Here is a 21,971-nt window from a genome sequence, read left to right on the forward strand (position 1 = left end):
GAAAGGCTTGGAAAGAGTGGATGTGGAGAGGATGTTTTCACTGGTGAGAGAGTCTAGGACCAGAGGTCATAGCCTCAGAGTTAAAGAACGTTCCTTTAGGAAGGAGATGAGGAGGAGAATGCGATTAGCAGGGAGAGATAGATCAGCCAAGATTGAATGGCGGAGTAGATTTGATGGTCTGAATGGCTTAATTCTGCTCCTGTCATGAACTCATGAATATTGGTGTCCATACTGTTTTACATAACTGAGATTCATTTAATATATGAATTTATATATCACTATCCTTCATTTTTTTTTCTAGAGAAATAACTCAACTTTTACTGGTAGAGTTGCTGATTTTGTTCTAATTCTAAAGTAGACTTTCGCCAGGGTAAATTGATTTATTTGTTGTACAACTTTCATCCCATCTGAAATGTTTAAATCAAAATAATGAATGGTATATGCCGCTTGATCTTCTGATTAGTAAGTTCACTCTGCAATTGACTTTTTAAAAATTCTCACTAAAGCATATATCAATAGTACACTTCCTGAACTTAGATCAGTCCAATGTGTGTGGACACATACACATATGCAGATGTTGAGCACATCAAGTCTCATTTTGACATTACATCACTTGCAGACATGTTCTATGCATATGAATCTTGCAAATGGCTTACACTTAAACAGAAATTCAGAAAAGTTCAGCTTTTGTTGTTTTCCAGTAACCTCAGCTAACACGAAGCAAGGCTGAACACACAAAAGAACAAAACTGAAATCCTCGATGATGTTATGCACAGCCAGAGGCCTGCCAATAAGCATTGGCAATGACAGCAATCACTTTTCAAGGCCACCAACAAGAAGCTAGAGCTTACAGATTCAACACAAATCTTAATAAAACAGGAAACAAACTCTCTCTCATGTAATAATAGCATGAGAATTAGTTTAGTGAACACAATTACTATGAATAATCACATTATACCAAACTGGAGTGCTAATTTAATTTTCTCTGTCCTGTTTTAGAAAGGTTTTGCTGAATTAAGCAGCTCAGCTCTTTGCCTTGATCTTTCCAATTGTGATTATAGAATCACAGAAAGTGATGGAGTCATTCACCATGGAAACAGGCCCATTGGGCCACCAAGATCATACTGACCATTATGTATTCAGTTATACTAATCCCATTTTCCCGCACATAACTTGCAACCTTCGATGCTACAATGTTTTAAATCCTCATCTGAATATTTATTGAATGCTATGAGAATACCTGCCTCTACTATATCCTCTGGCAGTGCATTTCAGACTTCAATCATCCTCTCGAAAACAAAAATCTTCAAAGCTTCTCTAAATGTTCTACCTTTAACATAAATTTACATCCTCTTTCCACAGACACCTTTATAATATTGTGCATCTCAATCAGGTCCCTCTCCGCTCTCGCTAGTCCAAGGAAAATAAATCCAGTCTGTCCAATCTCTCCTCAAAACTGCAACACTCCATCCCAGTATAGAACTTATTACCCTGCCAACAATTGTGTTCACTTTGTTAAACAGTTTATTTACTATCAAGAAGAAAGGTGCTATTAGCTCAAACCGACTATTACAAATGCACCTTCAAACTCTACACAATGATTAGATTTTAACCACTTACCATCTGCAATTGTATCACCTATGAGATTCTTAATGCCATTAGGAAGTAGAATCCCGTCCAAATAAAATCCAATTGTTCCATCTGCCACCACAATTATAATATGTATCCAAGTATTTTCATCCATGTATTTCAATGCAGTTACTGAGACAACATGGGTAATATTTGAGCTCAAGAGGTTATAGCAAAACATTACCGAGATAAAGGATTCATTTGTCATCACCTTCATGGCATAATAAATGGTGCCATTGTCACTTGCTTTTGATAAGATGAACCCATTAGTGTTGGGATCGGGAATCACCCAAGCAGTCAATGTAAAATTTGTAATTGTATTATTCATCCTTGGATGATATTCTGGGCTAACAGTTCCATAAACATGCTCTGCCCCGCTGAAGTACAGGACGTCTGTACCCGTGCGATGCCGTCTGGCATGAGGACGTAATTCAACAGAAGTGGAAAACGTTCCAACAAGGATGAGGTCCGTCATGTCAGGCAGTCCATTTCTGAATGCATTGGACAGTATCTCCCATCCAACTCGAACATCTCCAAATGCACCTTTCTGCCGCAGAATTGTGAAGTTTGTAATATAGGACATGTCCTCAACTGAAAGCACATCTTCAGCAACTTCCCTCTCCTGGCTTTCAGCATCCAGAATGAAAACTCCAAAAGGATCATCATTAAATTGAATCACAACATTGACACTTAAACTCTTATTTGATAATTGACCGCCAGAGCCAGGAGTTCCACCTATTAAGTCAACAGAGAAGTTGATTAGTCGTTGTAGGGTGATTCAACTGGAAATATCAATTTCCAAATAAAAGTTACATTTGCTGAACTACTATCTACCTCTTTGATGACCCTCGGACCTTCCTTGATCGGACTTTGCTGGCGTTACCTTGCACTAAACAATATTCCTTCATCATGTGTAAGAAGGAACTGCAGATGCTGGTTTAAACTGTAGACACAAAAAGCTGGAGTAACTCAGCGGGCCAGGCAACATCTCTGGAGAGAAGGAATGGTTGACGTTTCGGGTCGAAGAAGGGACTCGACCCGAAACGTCACCCATTCCTTCTCTCCAGAGATGCTGCCTGTCCCGCTGAGTTACTCCAGCTTTTTGTGTCTATATTCGTTTATCATGTATCTATACACTGTAAATTGATAGATTGTAATCATGCATTGTCTTTCTGCAGACAGGTTATCATGCAACAAAAGCTTTTCACTGTACCTCAGTACACATGACAAGAAACTAAACTGAACTGAGTATGTGCAGGAAGGAACTGCAGATGCTGGTTTAAATTGAAGATAACCAAAAAGTTGGAGTAACAGCGGGACAGGCAGTATCTCTGGAGAGAAGGTCACTGAACTGAACTGATTTCATTTTTACTTTAAAATTATAAATGTACTAAATAGTAAAATATGGAAAGTATATCATGGGTAAATAAAATGGCCTCCTAAGAAAATACAGAAATTCATATCATGTTTTTCTTTAATGGAGATATGAACTTAACAATTTAAATTACCTTAATAAAATTATAGAATAATTTGATGTAACTGAATGTTGTACCACCCATTTCCAGAAAACATTTTTCAAAAACTATTTCTGTTTTCCCCATGCTATGACAGATCACAGGACACTCAAAAATATAAAATATTGATGCTTATTGCAAAAGGTGTTTTAATCAACTTTATTAATAAGAGCTGTAAACTCAGGTTACAATAATATTGCTGTAATGGAGTACTATAATATATTTAGCAAAATTAAAATTAGAATATCATTCGGCATGACTCGTCCCACATTCATACCTGAGGCATTGAGCAACCTTAAAACATAGGTTTCATTAAATTCTGGAATTCCATCAGGAAGTGCATGGAGTGCTATAGGGGAGGCTTCCTCTCCAGTAGTGAAGACCACAATACCGGATGTTTCTGTGAACTCTTGCCCAGATTCCAAGAAAGTATCATTGAAAAATAGCTGCCATGAAACAGAGACATTTCCAAATATTCCTCGCTCTCTCATAATCCTGTCAATAAGCAAAAGAACGACAAAAAAAAATCATTTTCTTTTAAAGTAATTCATTTTGTTTTGGATTGGTGTGTGTTATTTCACTGATAATAAATCTGTGGAAATAAATGGATCTTAAAAAATCCTGAATTGTTTCATTCTTTCAGATTAATTCGGTCATGGGCTCAGGAATTTAGTGCGCACATGACTTTCAAAACCTAAATCCTTCTGAAAGACATACTAAACTCCAGCTGAATTAATAGTTTGAGCAATGTCATCTGTCTAATTATACACGTATACAGATCTGCCGAGCAATAGGGGCTGATTTTATTCCCCAAAAATTCTGTAATTTTTACCACAATTTAAACCTGAATCTCATGAACCTTGCAGAAAAGGGAGGCAAGTTACCATCAGGGCGGCACGATGGATCAGCGGCAGGAGATTTGGGCTCGATCCCGACTACTGGTGCTGTCTGGACGGAGTTTGTACGTTCTCCCCGTGAGTTTTCTCCAAGATCTTTGGTCTCCTCACACACTCCAAAGACGTACAGGTATGTAGGTTAATTGGATTGGTATCATTGTAAATTGTCCCTAGTGTGTATAGGATAGTGTTAATGCGTGGGGATCGCTGGTCGGTGCGGACTCGGTGGGCCAAAGGGCCTGTTTCCACACTGTATTTCTAAACTAGGTGCAGGAGTAGGCCATTCAGCCCTTCGAGCCTGCACCGCCATTCAATATGATCATGGCTGATCATCCAGCTCAGTAACCTGTACCTGCCTTCTCTCCATACCCCCTGATCCCTTTAGCCACAAGGGCCACATCTAACTCCCTCTTAAATATAGCCAATGAACTGGCCTCAACTACCTTCTGTGGCAGAGAATTCCACAGACTCACCACTCTCTGTGTGAAGAAATGTTTTCTCATCTCGGTCCTAAAAGACTTCCCCCTTATCCTTAAGCTGTGACCCCTGGTTCTGGACTTCCCCAACATCGGGAACAATCTTCCCGCATCTAGCTTCTCCAACCGCTTAAGAATTTTATATGTTTCTATAAGATCCCCCCTCAGTCTTCTAAATTCCAGCGAGTATAAGCCTAGTCTATCCAGTCTTTCTTCATATGAAAGTCCTGCCATCCCAGGGATCAATCTGGTGAACCTTCTCTGTACTCCCTCTAAGGCTAGAATGTCTTTCCTCAGATTAGGAGACCAAAACTGTACACAATACTCCAGGTGCGGTCTCACCAAGGCCCTGTACAACTGCAGCAGAACCTCCCTGCTCCTAAACTCAAATCGGCACAAAGGCAGAGTGATAGAGTTGCTGCCTAACAGCACCCGAGACCGGGTTCACTCCTGACTAAGAGTGCTTGTCTCTATGGAGTTTGCACATTCTCCCCGTGACCTGCTTGGGTTTTCTCCCACACTCCAAAGACGTACAGGTTTGTAGATTGATTGGCTTGGTATAATTGTAAATTGTTCCGAGTGTGTGTCGGATAGCTGTAGTCAGCATGGATCACTGTTCGGCATGGACTCGGTGGGCCGAACAGGCCTGTTTCCGCGCTGTATCTCTAAACAGGCTTCTAATAGCTTAAAACAAAGTCTGAAAAATTAATTTTGACTGAAGCAAATTATTTCACCCTCAGCTAGGTACCAACGATTGGATTCTGAAAACTGCCTTCTCCTATCTTCACACAGGGGAATCTTATATTTCCGCTATTCCTTTTAGAAAGACACTGCAATCAAAATCCAATTTTTTTTTGTTGATATTGGGATCAAAGCAAATGGCGGCGCTGCCATAGCAGCTGCGGCTTACCTGCGGTCCATTTGTCTTTGTGTTTTTGTTGTTTTTTTGTCTTAATTGTAGTTGTGATGTCGTGTTTTTGTGTTTGTGTACTATGTGTGTATGTGGGGGGGAGGGGGGGAACTGTAAAATTGTAAATAGGTGTCCCTTCCGAACGGAGACCCGACCTTTGTTTTCTGGGTGTTGTCTCCGTTCTTGCTGCGGCCTACCATCGGCCCAACTCCTGGAGCTGTCGGCCTCCAGGGCTCCGGTTCGCAGAGCCCGCGGATCGGACTTACCATCAGCGGGGCCGGCCGTCCTCGGAGGCTGCGGGAGCGGCTGCGACTCGCCTTAGGCTCGGGCCGCGTGGATGCCGACATCGGGAGCTCCGGCAGCGGCAGCGGGTTCGCCCGCCCCGGATCACGGGGCTTGGGTCGGCCCGCCGCGGACATTTCACCGTCCGGCGCGGCCTAAAATATGCCGCGGGATTTTTCTCTGCTGGGCGGGGGCTTCAATGTCGGGAGCCACGACCGCCCCGACGTGCAGCAACAGCAGCAGCGTGTTCGCCTGCCCAGATCGGACTTATCATCGGCGGAGCCGGCCGTCTTCGGAGGCTGCGGGAGCGGCTGCGACTCGCCTTAGGCTCGGGCCGCTGCGGACCATCCGGCGAGGCCTGCAACCACAACAACCTGACTGCGGGAGAAGACGGCAGGAGAAGGGAAAGACATTGTGGCCTTCCATCACAGTGAGGAGAGGACTGGAGGAGACTCACTGTGATGGATGTTTCTTTGATGGATGTTTCTTTTTTTGTGTGTTTTCGGGGTTGTGTAATTTTAATGCCTATTTAATGCTTTTATTGTTGGACTGTGGGTGACTGAATTTCGTCCAATATTGGATGACAAATAAAGCTATCTTGAATCTTGAATCTTGAATCACAAAGATCTTAGTTCACGGTCTTGAGAGCCAGGAACTAGCTTCTTTATTAGGTCTGCCCTGTAACGCCTTATACCACTTCCGTATCCTTTGTCAACAGAACTGTAACTAAGCAAGGATAGCCATTGTGTCTTTGTACATAAAGGGGACTACCAGGAAGATTCAGCAGGAAAAGATAACAGAGCTTGGTTGTTCAAGTGAGGCTGTTAAAATTCCTTCTGTATTGCAACAGTATTCTACTGTTCAAGGAGGTGGCATTTACATTTAAGCCACCCGCCTCCACAAAGAGCATACCACATTCTTGGACAGAAGTACCTATAGTATCTTTGTTACCAATTGGGTTTTTTTTTTACTTACCCAGCTGCGTGAAATTTGACTTTGCCTTTTAAAAACGTTTTACTACTTACATAAAATTGGTGGTCATTCCTTCAAAAACTGTCTTTTCAGAAGGGTCCAGTGAAAAGATTCCATTAGGATCATCATTTGCTTCAATAATAACAGTGGCTCTCTCAGGTGCATAAACAATAGCATCTCCTAGGACAATTAAATGGAAGTCAGTACACAATAACCTTTTGGAACAAAGACATAGCAGATGAAATATTGATTCCATTAATATTCTATTCATGTTCTTTTAACGAACAAGGCATTTTGAAATATATCCTTCAGAAATAGGTATATTAAACTTATTCTGTACACTAAATGTTTCTTTCAAAAATGGTTTGCAAAAGATTTATAAACCGAGAATAAGCAAAAATCAGATGCCAAATTCATGAAGCAGGTTTGAAGCAGGTTTGAAGCAGGTTTGAATTCTTCCAAAAAAACAATCCTTCTGTACTGGCTACTGAAGCGAATCCAGTCGCCAACCCAGTGAACACCCTCATGTATATTTAATAAATAATGGACTAGGTTTCTAACATCTTCTGGGTGAAAATGGCTCAACAATTATTTCATTTTACCAAGTCAATTCTGACCACACTATTTAATTAACAAAATTGTTCTTAGAAAAATATTGGCCACTATGGCTCTACTTACAATTTGCAGTTATCTATTACTATGACAAATATTGAACATAACCATGTAGTAATTAGCATTTTTACTCTCTAAAAGAAAATACAAGTCCTAATGACAGCTTGCAAATACATCCAATTAATGTTGAAGGAAAGCAGTTTACAGTACCTGTAGAATTAAGTAACACAATGTAGAACATTTCATCAGTTTCAGGAATATCATCTTCATTAATAATCACAGAAATGTTCTTCGTTTTTTCTCCAACTTCAAATACCAGTGTCATGTTTTCAGTTACGGAATGAAAATCTCCTTCACTTTGCAAGGCTCCTCCACTTTCAACATTGTAGACAACAACCACCACAAAGTCTGTGGATCCATTTCTAACAACGGTGAAATTGCCAACAGTACCTTCTTGGACTCTGATGACAACTGGCTCTACAGTTAAAGTCAAACAAGGATCAGTTTTTCCAACACTAAATACCAAGAGGAATATGAAACACATTTCGAATTAGATAATACATTTGTGTGCCTTGTACTGTGACAAAAGGATGCCTTTAAGTGCTATGCAGCAGAAAGGAGTTCCGTGGGCAAGTACATTATAAGGTGGTCAAGAGTGCAGGATGAATATGTGCAATGTTTCTTTCTGTTCTGGCTATTATTCAGATTGTATTCAATGAACACCACTTCCAGTCAAAAAGTACAAGAGGAATTATCCAGTGATTAGTCAGAACAGAAAGTCCTGTTATACATTTGCGGTTTCCAGTATTGTGTTCACAAAGTGGCAGCGTGGCATAGAGATAACTTGGCATGATGTTAATAGCTGAGAGAAGCTTTACTAATGATGAGCACAGATCAACACCATCTGCCAAGTCAGAAAATAACAGAGCTTTTGTGCTGTAATCTCCTTTCTATTCAGTCTTTATTATTAGTTTAGTTTATTTTAGTTTAGTTTAGAGATGCAGCATGGAAACAGGCCTTTCAGGTCATAAGGTCATAAGGAATGAGTAGAATTAGGCCATTCGGCCCATCAAGTATACTCTGCCATTCAATCATGGCTGATCTATCTCTCCCTTATAACCCCATTCTCCTGCCTTCTCCCCATAATCTCTGACACCTGTACTAATCACCGATTACCCCACCAATTGGGCTAAACCCATGCAAGTCACAGGGAGCACGTACAAACTCTGTACAGCCAAGCACCCGTAGCCAGGATTGAAACCGGGTCTCTGGCACTGTAAGCGCTGTCAGGCAGCAACTCTACCGCTGCGCCACCATGCAGGACTTATCAAGACTTATCATGATCTTCAGGAACGGCTCCTGTGAGGAGTTATTTTATGGTAGAGCATCATATTTCATTCACAGAGCTTTTTAAAATGCCATAGTAAAGGAAATTTATATTATTCCAGATGCCGAAAGGAAACTTTTATAGTCATCTTGTTTTGAAATAGGGCAAGGAATAAGAGTGTTTCAAATGAAGTTCGGAATTTATATTACAATATAACCTGGTTGTTTCCATTGCAAATCGTCTTGGTTTGTTACAGTCAATGCGTCAAAGGTAACCAATATTAACAAACACACATGCTACCCAGGCCACACTCTCATTTTGCTATTGCCATCAGGAAGGAGCCCAACATCAGCAAATGATATTTGGACTCCATCTTTGGTTGCATAAATAGATTTTGGTTATCACATTATTATGATTGCCTACTATTATGGTTATTATTTTTTGTATTGTTAATTATTGCATATTATGTGTGTTATTGTGTTTACAGGCCTGTTAAACTACAGCAAGAATTGTTCCGTTGAATTTACATATGACAATTATATTACCTTGACTCTCAAATGCTGTATTTCAATACTGCGCTTTTATTCAAGGTAATTACAAATACTTCACTCCCATCAGTCGACTTGTACTCCAAAGTAGCTCGGGGTACAAAGAGGTGAGAGAGAGGGATGTGACAGGGGCTGGCAGGTGACAGGTAGAACCAGGTGAGGTTTTTTTAGATTTTTTTTTTTTAAAAGAGATACAGCGCAGAAACAGGCCCTTCGGCCCACCGGGTCTGCGTCACCCAGCGATCCCCGCACATTAACACTATCCTACACCCAGAAGGGACAATATTTTTTTTAACATTTGCCCAGCCAATTAACCTACAAACCTGTACGTCTTTGGAGTGTGGGAGGAACCCGAAGATCTCAGAGAAAACCCACGCAGGTCACGGGGAGAACGTACAAACTCCATACAGTACAGCACCCGTAGTCAGGATCGAACCCGAGTCTCCGGCGATGCATTCGCTGTAAGGCAGCAACTCTACCGCTGCACCACTGTGCCGCCCGGTGGGGATGATGGGTGGATGGAACCAAGTAGGGGAAGGTAAGCACCGAGTCTGGAGGCAGAAGCTTTTAGTTAACAGATGAGGAAAAGCCTTGGGCCGGATGGGATTAGGTGGAGGAAAGGACAGGATGGGCTGCAAAGTGATAAGTGGATGGATGATGGCCAGATGGAACCAGGCAGGGTGGAAGAAAGGAAGTGCAGGGAGAAGGTCCCAAACATCTCTTCATGCAGTTTCATCTGTTGTTATGAATTCTGGACAATTGTGAAAATGTTTATTGGAGAAATATTAATGGAAGTGAAGCAAACCTTCAAAATAAATGGGATCATCATTTTTATTAATGAGCAACGTTGCATTCAGTGCACTGCCAAGCCTGGCACCGCCAGTGATATTCCAAAGGATGATTACGAAAGTTTCAACTTCCTCAGGAACCTTAGTAGAGAGCAGAAAGATAATAAAGTAAATTGACCAACTTACTTACAGCTTTAGTTAGTGTAATAAGTTGGGAATCATTTCCTTTTCAGCAGTGAGAAAAAAATCGTGAATAAAGAAAAAAGAAAATTATTTTAGCTTTTCTATGTAAATTAACTGGAAAACATGTGCCACTGCAAAGCAGCCTTGATATAAAAATAAGGCAGTGAGTGCAATCAATTGTTGAGAATTTCAAACATTCGTGTTATTTTAGATCTCCAGGACATTGTTTTTTTTTGTTTTTTTGCTTGAGATTTAGAATCCGGATTAAATCGGACTCAATAGCTTTTTTTTCTTGAGGGAACATCAAAGTCAAAGAGAATTCACAAGTCACAAAGCCACAACCAACTTGGAAGATCAATTAGGTTTGACTCCTTTAATATCAGACCCTTTAGGAAGCCAAAATGTAACATACTTGATAACAACAGGGAATAATATTCCTCGAGAAAATATCTGGAGATAAAATAAATGAAACAAGTGACCAAAGTATTTTAAGCATCATCAGTTTTGGTAGAAACTTAACAAATTGGAATCCTACCAGAAAAGTGCCCTATCAGGATTTTGACATTGCTGCTCTCTCGGTTTCATTGAAATTTAGCACACCTGGCACAATTACTAAAAGGTCTTTTGAAACTTAAAAGTGAATAATAAACATGTATATTCTGCGCATGTCTTATTTTATTAAAGTGAATCAGCTTATCATCCCAAAACTTCCAGAGGAAACCAAGGTGCACGAGAGCAAGATTTCCATCAGGTACTTGCGGCAACAAATTTTCATTTCAAATCTCACCTGGAAATCCCAACAAACATATCCATATATTTCCACATAACAAGCATGTGATGAACTTTTAACAAATATATAAACTCGAGTCCCCATCCAGTCAGAAATTAAAAGTTAATTTACTTGGAGCAAGGATCAATTGTTCACCTGAAATTATTTCTGTCCCCAGCCATTTCAAATCTTAAGATGAGCATGGACTGACATCGGTATCATCAAGATTTTTTTTTTCCCCTCACTTAAATAGTTTGAACTTTAGCTTTTTATTTTAAATACGCCATTATCATCAGAATATACTGAATTAGACAAAGCCAAAACTCACCAAATCAGGAAGGGATTGGAGAGTGATATTCTTTGAAGATTCACCACTTTTAAAGCTGGCCACACCTTGGACAGGGTAAACATCATTAGTGAACGCAGGCTCCAATCTCCAGTGAACATCAACACTGCCAAATGTTCCTCGGTCGCGGATTACAGTAAAGTCAGCTGTCAAGTTGATGAAAAATACTAAATTCAGTAATTATTAAGTGAGCAACATAAAGAAAAAGTCAGTTAATAAGCCTGAAACACCATTTGGTTCTCTGTTCTCAAATGAAGGCTGCAGGGACAACTAATGCAGCCAAGAGGTCCTGAACACTCAAGACAAACTCATTCATCTGGACAGGTTTTCCATAATTATCGACACTGATGTGACCACAAACTATTTCACTTGGTTGAGTTTAAGAATGTGAACTAATCTGACAGTACCTTTGGCAGAGAGACAACAAAACATTTTCCTATTCATTTATTCACACCCTTTATTCACACAAAGGGTGGTGGGTGTATGGAACAAGCTGCCAGATGAGGCAGTTGAGGCTGGGACTATCCCAACATTTAAGAAACAGTTAGACAGGTACATGGATAGGGCAGGTTTGGAGAGATATGGGCCAAACACAGACAGGTGGGACTAGTGCAGTTGGGACATGTTGGCCGGGGTGGGCAAGTTGAGCCGAAGGGCCTGTTTCCACACTCTGAGACTCTATTCAAGAAATGTGGGCTTTGCAGGCCTACCAGGTATTTAATATATCCAGTTTGTGCTGCAGTTGGGTACTTTCTGGGGTGCAAAAAAATAATTATTGTCTTTGTTTGAGGTGCAACATGTGTAGACTTGTATTTCATCTCCTGTCCAGGATCCCAATGACCCAAGAATTTCAGCGCCAATACAAGTGAGGTATTTCCATGTTTGTAAGAAAAGCTCTCATGTTCCAATTTCTACTTCCCCACCCACACGCTTATAAATTCACCTTTCTAGTATACTAGTTGAATGGGTCCCAGGATTTGGGCGGCAAAAAAGGTTGCAAATTACTTTGTTGCAGTCCATGACTTGTATGACAAAATATATATATTTATTAACCCCAGACACCAAGTTTTGTGTCAGGATACTAATGAACCTCCTTGTATCTTTTCACAACCAGTGTTTGAAGAGTTAGGTTACTATCCACAATCCCAGTTGTGTTTCTGGTCCCTGGCAAACATTGTTCAGTTTTCACGTTCCCTCAGAGAGCCCTGACAGCGTGTACTTTTGCCAAAATAAAGAAATGAGCGGCACCTGGATTATTTTATGCTCCTAATCAAAGATTAGGCAAATATTGATGGATTAAAACCTTGTCTGCTCATAAAGTCATTTTAATTTTTAAGAGGATGTGCAAGAATTTAAGAAGAAAGCAAAATCATTATTTGGATCATTTGTAAAGCTAGTGTTGTTGCGTTTACCTTTGTTTAAAATGTTATCCTTGCTTTCATTTATGCTTTTTGTCGATTCCAGAGTGTTGAACTGCAACACACCATGAGGGTCATCATTCTTCTTAACTGTTATATTGACTTGAGTAGCAACTCCTAATTTGCTTGGTTGTATACCATGGCTGCTGAGTATTGCAGAATAGCGTTCATCCAGCTGGGAACAAGTCAACGAGTAAACAGGAGGCGTTAATCTGTCACCCACATTCTTCATGAAAATTAAATAACATGAGAAGCAAAAATAGCACAACCAGAGAGCAGTCCTGAACCACTACAGAATCTACCTCTTTGGTGACCCTTGGACGATCCTTGATCGAACTTTGCTGGCTTTACCTTGCACTAAATGTTATTCATCATGGATCTACACACTGTAAATTGATCAATTCTAATCATGTATTGTCTTTCTGCCGACTGGTTAGCACACAACTAAAGCTTCTCACTGTATTCAGTACACGTGACAATAAACAAAAGTAACTAAACTAAAATTCAAAAGCTTCGAACAAAGAGAAGAATTATTTTTTCTTATTCAGACTGAGATACCCAATAAAACATGAAAAAACAAGTCAATACTGTGTCAATCAACACCCTTAACAGTGAAGTGTATCTGGTTGCAAACAGCATTGAATGTTTAAGTATAAGTAAAGATTGGATGGCTTACAAATATAATGTTCCTGAACTGCTGGAACAATGGAAATCCATAGCCAGCACTGACAGTTCATTTAGTGACCGGGTGTAGGTTTGTACTGATACTCAGAAGTGATTTTGATTTACCAATAGCAGATAGCAAAATATTGAAAAACCTTTGGAAATGAGAGAGGATGAATAAAAATGTAGTTGTCAATTGTAATTGTAATTGTAATTGTAATTGCAATTGTAATCCAATTATCTGATTGTATTAGATGCAAACCAACGTGAAGCAAAGTTGTGAAAAATCCATCATAACGTGTATTCTTTCAATGGCAGCAAGGCCTTCAATTAAAGAACAGGTTTTGGCAGAATGCTACATCATAGTAACAATTACAAATTTTCTTTGTCTTTCTACACTTATTCATTATTACATTGCTGTTCTGAGGTTATTTGTGTGAAAATTGCCTGTCATGTTTGGCATTCAGAACAGTGTCATTGGTCTACAGTAAATTGCAAAGTTCTGAAGTTGTACAAGGAACTATACAAATGCAAGCTGTGTTTTTTTTAAAATAAAGCACTACTCAATTGCATCTGAATGGCCACTGCATTCAGCACAGGAAGGTTTTAAAGAAATACTTTGAAGAAAAATTCTAAAGAATCTCCTCATGAACAAAATATTCTGTCATTCAACATTTATTATTGAAGATATTATGAACAAATGAACATATCAAAGCTCTGGAAAAGAATAACCCGAAACCTTACCTCTGGTACGTCATCCTGTCTTGCTAACAATGTTATTGCCACCTCCCTTTCACCGGGGTCAAATTCCAAAATTCCCGTATTCCCATAAAACTCAAAAGTTTCTTTTGGTTCCACAACATAGCGTAAGAATTGCTTCAGAAGTGCACCGTGGTATCGTACAATCTTGAGTTCAAAGGCAACACCTTCCTATGAGAAAAAAATATTTGTCACCAACACAAATGAATGAATCAATCACAGCTGAAGAAAAATATCACAGTAACATTGCAGTGAACAAAAAGCAAGCAAGTGGAGATGGAGGTGAATGCCACAATGCTTGTCAAGCCTGAACCACCATTCAATAAGATGCAGCTGACATGATTTTGGCCTCAACTCAATTCCCCTCGGTGTATATATCTATCTCAAACACGAATATAAATAATGACTTTAGTGTCACTATTAAGGTGGTGGCATTAGATATCTTGGACCATGCAACAGTAAATAATTCCTCGGGGCTGGATAGGGTCTATCTCAGAATCCTATGGAAATCAAAGAAGTAGATAGTGGGAAATCCTAACAGATATTTTGGCAGCTTTGCTAGCCACAAGTTAAATAACATGAGATTGGAAGTACCTAATGTTTATCTAAGGCAACTGGGATGTTAATGCAAGTGCAATCCAGTGAGCCTAACGTCAATGGTAAGAATGCTTCCTTAGAATTTCTGAGAATTCATAAATTTTGAAGGGCATAGCTTGTGTAGGGGAGATCCTAGGTCCATAATTTGATTGAGTTTTTTTAATGAGGTAACACAGGAGATTGATAAAGGCAGATGTCTTCTATATGAAATCTAGTAAGGAATTTAAGACACATAGGATCCAAGGTGAGCTAGCTAATTGGATCCAAATTTTAGTTTGACTTGATAGTATTTATATATAGTGTATCTGACCTGACTGGATAGCGCACAAAACAAAGGTTTTCACTGTACCTCACTCAGTACACATGACAATTAGAAACCTTGTATATCCACATACACACACACAGATATATATACACATATACATATACATATACACACAATACAATACAATATATCTTTATTGTCATTGTACCCAGGGGTACAACGAGATTGGGAATGCGCCTCCCATACGATGCACTAATTTAGGTAATTTAGACAGCAGCAACCCAACGAAACGAACAGTTGTAACAGTTTTGGACAGGGTAAAGTGCAAGTTGATCTATGCGTTGTGGCCATCCGGCTCAGCAGCACACATATATATATATACACACACACACACACATATATATATATACACACACGTATATATATATATATACACACACACATATATATATATATATACATATATATACACACACACACACACATATACACACACACATATAATATATATATATATAAACATCTTTATTTCATTTAGAACATAGAATACAGCACAGGAACAGCCCATATGTTCACAATATATGTATCACGCTCCGATGTACACCCACAGCTCCAATATACACTCACGTTTGTGGCCACAGTAATAATCTTCATCATTCATCCAGCCTCACCTGCACAAAATATGGTCCTCTTGTCTCCGAGGAGAATTCGAATACTCCACCCGGGTCATCATTTTGTAAAATAATTATTTTTCTACTAATGTAATTTGATTTCATGATCTGATTTTCTGGGCTAGCTCTGTAAATGAAATGTGAAGTCAAAAATCTATGACTCCCATAGTTTCACAGAAAACAATCACATGCATTCAAATAGAAGTAAAATGTTAATTACAGGCAACTTAAAATCTTACAAATTATGCAATGTATATTTTTTTAATGCAAGAACCTCATGCAGCCATAAATGATAAAAATCATGTTTTCAAAGCAAATCAAAACCAAAAGGTGAATTTTCACCAAAGTACACAGCAAACATCGTCACAAAAATGTGTGCAGCATCTCAATGCTACAAAATATTAAGAACAAATTATCAAGCACGCTCACAAGAAATAAACAATTAGATAATTGATATTGAATCAGTACAACAATTTATTCAATTTAGTAGTGCACATTTACTAAATTGCTAAAAAATGAAAAGTCTCCAACAATACACAGGATTTGAATCTGAAAACAAGTGCCTTGAAGCTTTAACCCTGTTAATCTTTTCACAGAAGCAACCTGACATGCTGAGTAATTCACATGTTTTTTTTACACACTCAGTTTAAATCATTGTTATACACCATAATTCTCTCATTTATCATTCCATTCCTAGCACATGCTACACATACTAATTCATAAATAACCTGAATGTAAGAGAAAACCGCCTTCACCAGAAATCATAGTGCACCATTGCAGTTTGTCATGTGGCCGGGCGTCCAACACTGCAAAACTGAATGGCAGCCAAACCCTCAGGCATCAAATATCAACATCACACATTTGGTTATGCTTTGTGAAGCGTCAATTTGGCCTGAGGTTCCAATGCCCGAAGGGGGTGGAGATCAGGGTCTCCTTTGGGGTTTGGAGCTGTTGGTAGATTTGAGAAATGAGTGTCATCGGAGCAGAGAACAACAGATGATGCAGATCGGCATCGTAGCGAACTGTACTTTAAAGGAAAGAAGCTAGTAACACAACTTTTTTTAACTTGGATCCCAGTCCAGTGCAACACTGGCAGAATCTAGTTGTTTCTGTAGTGACCAATGTTGGTGACTACTTGATCTAATTTCCCTGGGAATGCTCCAAAAGGAAGTGCCTCATTGAATTGCTGGAATCTTTGTTGCATGCAAAACATGCAGAAATTCAATGTCAATTGCCCAGTGCTCAAATAAACAGTTCATGCAATCAAGGTGTATCTGTGACACTTTTACAAAATCTCAAAATTATATCAAAAGACCAACTCCAAAACTCATGCACCATATTCCCGAAGGACCAAGTTGTTTCCTTTTTGTTGCCATGTCATGTTGACCACCAATTCATGTTGAATATTGTTACAAAATTCTTTGTAAATAATATCTTAATTATTTTCATTAAGTCTACAGCACTCCTGACATTCGATTTCGGAATAATTGTTTGTCAACATGCATCTCTACCTTAAGAACAAACAACCATAACCTTAATACTAGTTACTCCATGATCATCTGAGACCTTAGATACACTACTTCTACTGGGCTTGCTTCATTAGCAAGCATGCACATTTGCCATTCATGAGTAAAATACGACCTGCTGGAGTAACTTAGCAGGTCAGACAGCATCTCAGGAGGGAATGGAGCAGCAACATTCCAGATCAGGACCCTTCTTCAGCCCCCTATTCCCCCCTCACCCATCGCCTTCCACCTATAGTCCTCCCTCTGCCTTTACATTGCACTCCTCTCCTTATCTGACACCCTTTGTCTCCTTTACATCTCTAGCCTTTGTCCACCCATCTGCTCCTCACCTGTATCCACCTATCACTTGCCAGTCTTTGTTCCACTCCCACCTCTTTGCCAGCTTTCTCCACCTTTTGACAATTAGACTGAAGATGGGTCCCGACCCAAAATGTCGCCTGTCCATGTCGTCCAGAGATGCTGCTTGACCCACTGAATTTCCTTCCTGCATCATTTATGCATTAGGATTAGGGTTAGGATTTAAACTGCTCTTTTCTGTCATGGAGCCACATGACTGACCCTGTTGAAAACCAAACCACATTTCCATCTGCCCACAGCAGTAAGCTTCAACCCATTTGGAAATTTCAAGTTATATCTGTCCAAAATGGGCAACTTATTGTTGTTTTAAACTAAATATCTCTCGGTGTGCAGGCGAGTCTTGAATCTTAGCATGTAGATAAGTGGTGGAATCAATCAGGAGCTGAATGCAGGAAGAAGAAAATGGGATTAGTGTTAATAAAGACAATGGCCAGCATGGACTCAGTTGTCCAAAGGGCCTGTTTCGGTGCCAAGTGGCTATGACATAGCACTACTCTCCAATAATAAAGGCTTATTGAAAACCCCAGTAAAAGTGTACAATTCCCATACCTCAAGAACCACTCCTCTTTTGAAGCAGAAATTAACAATTAAAATCACCATCACCTTCAATGTGGAAGCACAGTCTTTAATCCACTGAAGAAAAGGGCATTTAAAGATCAAAACTGGTAAAAGTATGATTCTGTCATGTAGCAGTAATCCCTGTGCTGCAAAAAAAAAATGCTTCTAAAAACAGGACTATCTAAAGCAAACACAAAGTGCTGGATTAACTCAACAGGTCAGGAAACATCTGTGGAAGACATTAAAAGACAAAGTTGTGGACTCAAAACATCACCTAATCCCGTCCTCTAGAGATGGTGTCCAGCACTCGGTCTCTTTTTTTTTGTTGTTAACCAACATTTGTAGTCCTTTGTATTTACCCAAAGCCTTAAAGTAGCCACTTTTCACCCTTCCCGCATTGAAGGCACTTGGGGGGCGAGAAAGAGCACCAATGCGATCTCTGCAAAATCCCCCAAGTACACTCAATTCAAACCAATTCAATGTCAGGCCAATATCGTAGTATCGAAGCCTAGGTGCAGTAATTGGGACAAGGTGGAAAGGTCATGATATCTGCAGGTCCGATAACAGAGTTCCAAAACAGACATTCCATCCAGTGCTCCAGGAAGGGATTACTAGGCAACTGAGGAAAAGACTCAAGAGTATATTCAAAGCTTTCTTGATCAAATGTAACAACTACACAAACCTTTAAACCCCTGACCCACTTAGGTGATTTTTTAGGCGACTAGGCTGTTGCCACATGGTCGCCGGGGTGTTGCCTGTATGGTCGTGAGTTGTCGTCTTAGTCGTTCAAGGAGTCGTAGCGTCTTTCTGGTTGCCGCTGGATTTTCAGAATGTTGAAAACATTTTGGCGCTAGTGGGTTTGACGCCAAAGGGCGTAGCTTGACATCGCCTGACGTAGGTGCTATCGTAGGTCGTCGCCAGGTGAAGAAGGATGTCGCTGTTTCTGACTTCGGTGAATTCCATTGGCGACTACCTATGTCAACCGGCGACAGGTACCGGCTTCAAAACCAGAGGCCAAAATGATGTGAATTGTCTTCAATTGTCGCCGACAGGGTTGTAGCTTGTCGTGGGTGGACGTAGGTTGACTTTGGTTGTCGTAGGTTGTCGCCTGTGTGGTCGTAGGTTGTCGTAGGTGCGGTCGTAGGTGGACGTCCTACTCGCGACGATTGGGTCGCTGGTTGTCGGTAGTTTGATGTCGACTAGGTGGTAGGTTGTTGTAGCTTGTCGTAGACATTGCCGTAGGGGGGTCCAGTCGTCGGCTTTTGGTGACGTGCTACGACTATGACAGTCGCCGGCAGTCACCTAAAAAAAAATCGCCTTAGTGGGACAGGCTCGTTAGGAATTCCTGGTCTATTGCCATTCAAAGTAGAGAAGGAGCAATAGAGTGTTTTTGAGAAACTCCAGTCTCTGCATTGGGAGCACAGAGAATTCCTTTGCAAATATTATTGCTGGATATATTTGCAATACATTGCTGGATACACTATTCACCAGCATACCCACCCCATCAGCCACTTCCCATCCCATCGGTGGAAGAATTTGTGTTCCACACATTTTTTGTGATTAGTCACCTTAAATTCTACAAATTGAGTGAAGGAACAGACCGTTAAGAAGAATGGGCAGCACAGTAGTATTGCTGAAGAGAAGGAATGGGTGACGATTCGGGTCAAGACCCTTCTTCAGACCAGAAGAGTCTCGACCCGAAACGTCACCCATTCTTTCTCTCCAGAGATGCTGCCTGTCCCATTGAGTTACTCCAGCATTTTGGGTCTACCTTCGATTTAAACTAGCAACTGCAGTTCTTTCCTAGACAGTAGTATTGCTGGTAGTACAATTCCAGACACATTCTCCCTGCAATCACGTGGATACTCCTTGCTGCTCTGGATACCCTCCACATCACAATGATATGGTGTTGTTAATATAATTGATGATTGCAAATTATTCCCATGAAAGAATGGGGGAGCAGTTGTGGATAAGAAGAGAGCCAGTATAGATTCAATTGGGCAAATGACCTCCTTCAATACCATTCTGAAATATGAAGCAGATATAACTGAAGCTTGACATCCCTATATATTTTATTTTTATTGGCAATCAGAAGCAACATTCCTAGTTGCTTGCTGTATCCACATATTAGCAACTAGTGGATCATATACCATGACACTCAGTTTCCTCTGCATCAGATTTTGGCAATCTCACATCAGTTAGATAATTTGGCTTTTTATTTTTCTTGCCAAAAAGGAAAATTGCACGTTTTCTTATATCACAATCCATTTGCATGATCTTTGTCCAATCACATATTCGCCTTTGCAGTTGCCAAAACATCAACACATTATGTCTCCTGGTTCTTTGCAAGGTAATTTTAACTGGCCTGTATAGCAAAAGAAAACGTAGTATTCTTTTTTAATATTTCTAATAAACTATTTGTTTGTATAATGCAAATGGGTAGTGCAAAGAAAGTTACTGGAAATAAAATTGTTGAAAGCATAAGAGCTTATATAAAATCCAAATGGCATTATTTTTTTAAATCTGTTAATAAGCAGTTGAACAATCAAATGAAAATAGGAAGCAACCTAGTTATTCCAGTCAGCCACCTTACATCTTAAGGTAACAATAACCTAATGCTTCCTTGAATTGAATCATGCTACATGCAAACCAATGGTATTGCAATATAATATTTATGAAACACTTAATGAGAACCAAAGTTTTGAGCAAAATCTGAACACAACTCACTGTACTTACCCAAAATATACAACAAATCTTTCTGTCTCAACCCTGCAGACACAGAGCGGTTGATATCATAAGGTTTTTTTTAAACACTAGACATTTTAGAAGATTAAAAAATGATTTTCTCCTGTAACATGGCATAGCATGAACATTATGATAATTTATTTGCTTTCTGACATATTCAAAGCATTTGGGTATTTTCCACTGAACAAGTGCATCCCCACAACCAATAGGCATGTCAAGATCTGTTCACAACTGTTCCAGATGTATGAGGATTGTTAGTAAAAGTTGCACACATTAAGCAGGCAAACTAGAGCAGCTGAGCAACTTTAATTTCAGAGATTTAGAAAGAACATTGATCCTATGTCCATTTTAAAATGCGCATGTATTCGTATTATATGTCACTATTATAAGCATCCAAGAAAATCAAGAACCATTTGGCGACATTTCTTTCAATGTGAGGAGATTATTTATGCTGAATTAGGGTTGATATCCTTTTTTCTCAGTCAATATAAATATGCAATAAAAAGTCACATATGTGATGTAGTGCACCTAGCAAAATGCTGGGTACTCAAGCCACACTGCCACTTGAATTGAATATGACTGGTTTACTCAATTTCTTTGTAACAACTGGATTATTATTGAAGAATAATTCATCAAGAGGCAGTTTGCCTCAAAATAAAACTGGAGGCATGCTGACTAAAGTGGTGATGGGGGCAGGGGGAAAGGAAGGAGTATGAAAAGTTTGTCTTGAAATCTTTCTTTAATTTTACCCTACTTTTCTCACCATTATCAAGGGAGCTTTTTACTGTACCTCAGTAAATGTGACAATGAACTAAACTCAGTCTCGTTCATAATCAGGCCATTAATTGAACCAACAAATAAATTTGTTTGGACCAGTAAATTTGAACAATGTACAAAGGGAACTGTTCCCTGAATTAAAATGAAAAAGCTGAGTTTGGGTACCTGTGTTGTGCAACATTAATATGATTATAATTATTATTCAGCAATTAGTCAGTTGCCTTTAAATCAACTCATAACAATTTAGATGATGGAAGTAAAATTGTTTTAAAAATGTTTCAGATCTTTGAGGCACCAGTGGGTATTTCAGTCAAAAAACAATTGACTGCCTATTTTCCAAGAGCAGCCTTAAGCTGTTTTTATATTGCCGCTACAGAATGTAC

At 39.6% G+C, this 21,971-nt stretch overlaps 1 protein-coding gene across 1 annotated transcript in view; it reads right to left on the reverse strand.

The window, feature by feature from the left end:
* adgrv1 (adhesion G protein-coupled receptor V1) overlaps positions 1-21,971 on the reverse strand; it is a 385,526-nt gene that overhangs the window by 318,869 nt on the left and 44,686 nt on the right. Inside the window, exons 12-20 of the mRNA XM_078397039.1 lie at positions 15,626-15,752; positions 14,078-14,263; positions 12,665-12,845; positions 11,235-11,398; positions 9,972-10,095; positions 7,502-7,768; positions 6,733-6,859; positions 3,421-3,638; positions 1,621-2,364 (exon numbers count right to left, since the gene is read on the reverse strand). Of these exons, the coding sequence (XP_078253165.1) occupies positions 1,621-2,364; positions 3,421-3,638; positions 6,733-6,859; positions 7,502-7,768; positions 9,972-10,095; positions 11,235-11,398; positions 12,665-12,845; positions 14,078-14,263; positions 15,626-15,752 (2,138 nt within the window). The remainder of the gene's footprint in view (positions 1-1,620; positions 2,365-3,420; positions 3,639-6,732; positions 6,860-7,501; positions 7,769-9,971; positions 10,096-11,234; positions 11,399-12,664; positions 12,846-14,077; positions 14,264-15,625; positions 15,753-21,971) is intronic.

The sequence above is a fragment of the Rhinoraja longicauda genome, chromosome 3, assembly GCF_053455715.1.
Source record: "Rhinoraja longicauda isolate Sanriku21f chromosome 3, sRhiLon1.1, whole genome shotgun sequence".
Taxonomy (NCBI): domain Eukaryota; kingdom Metazoa; phylum Chordata; class Chondrichthyes; order Rajiformes; family Arhynchobatidae; genus Rhinoraja; species Rhinoraja longicauda.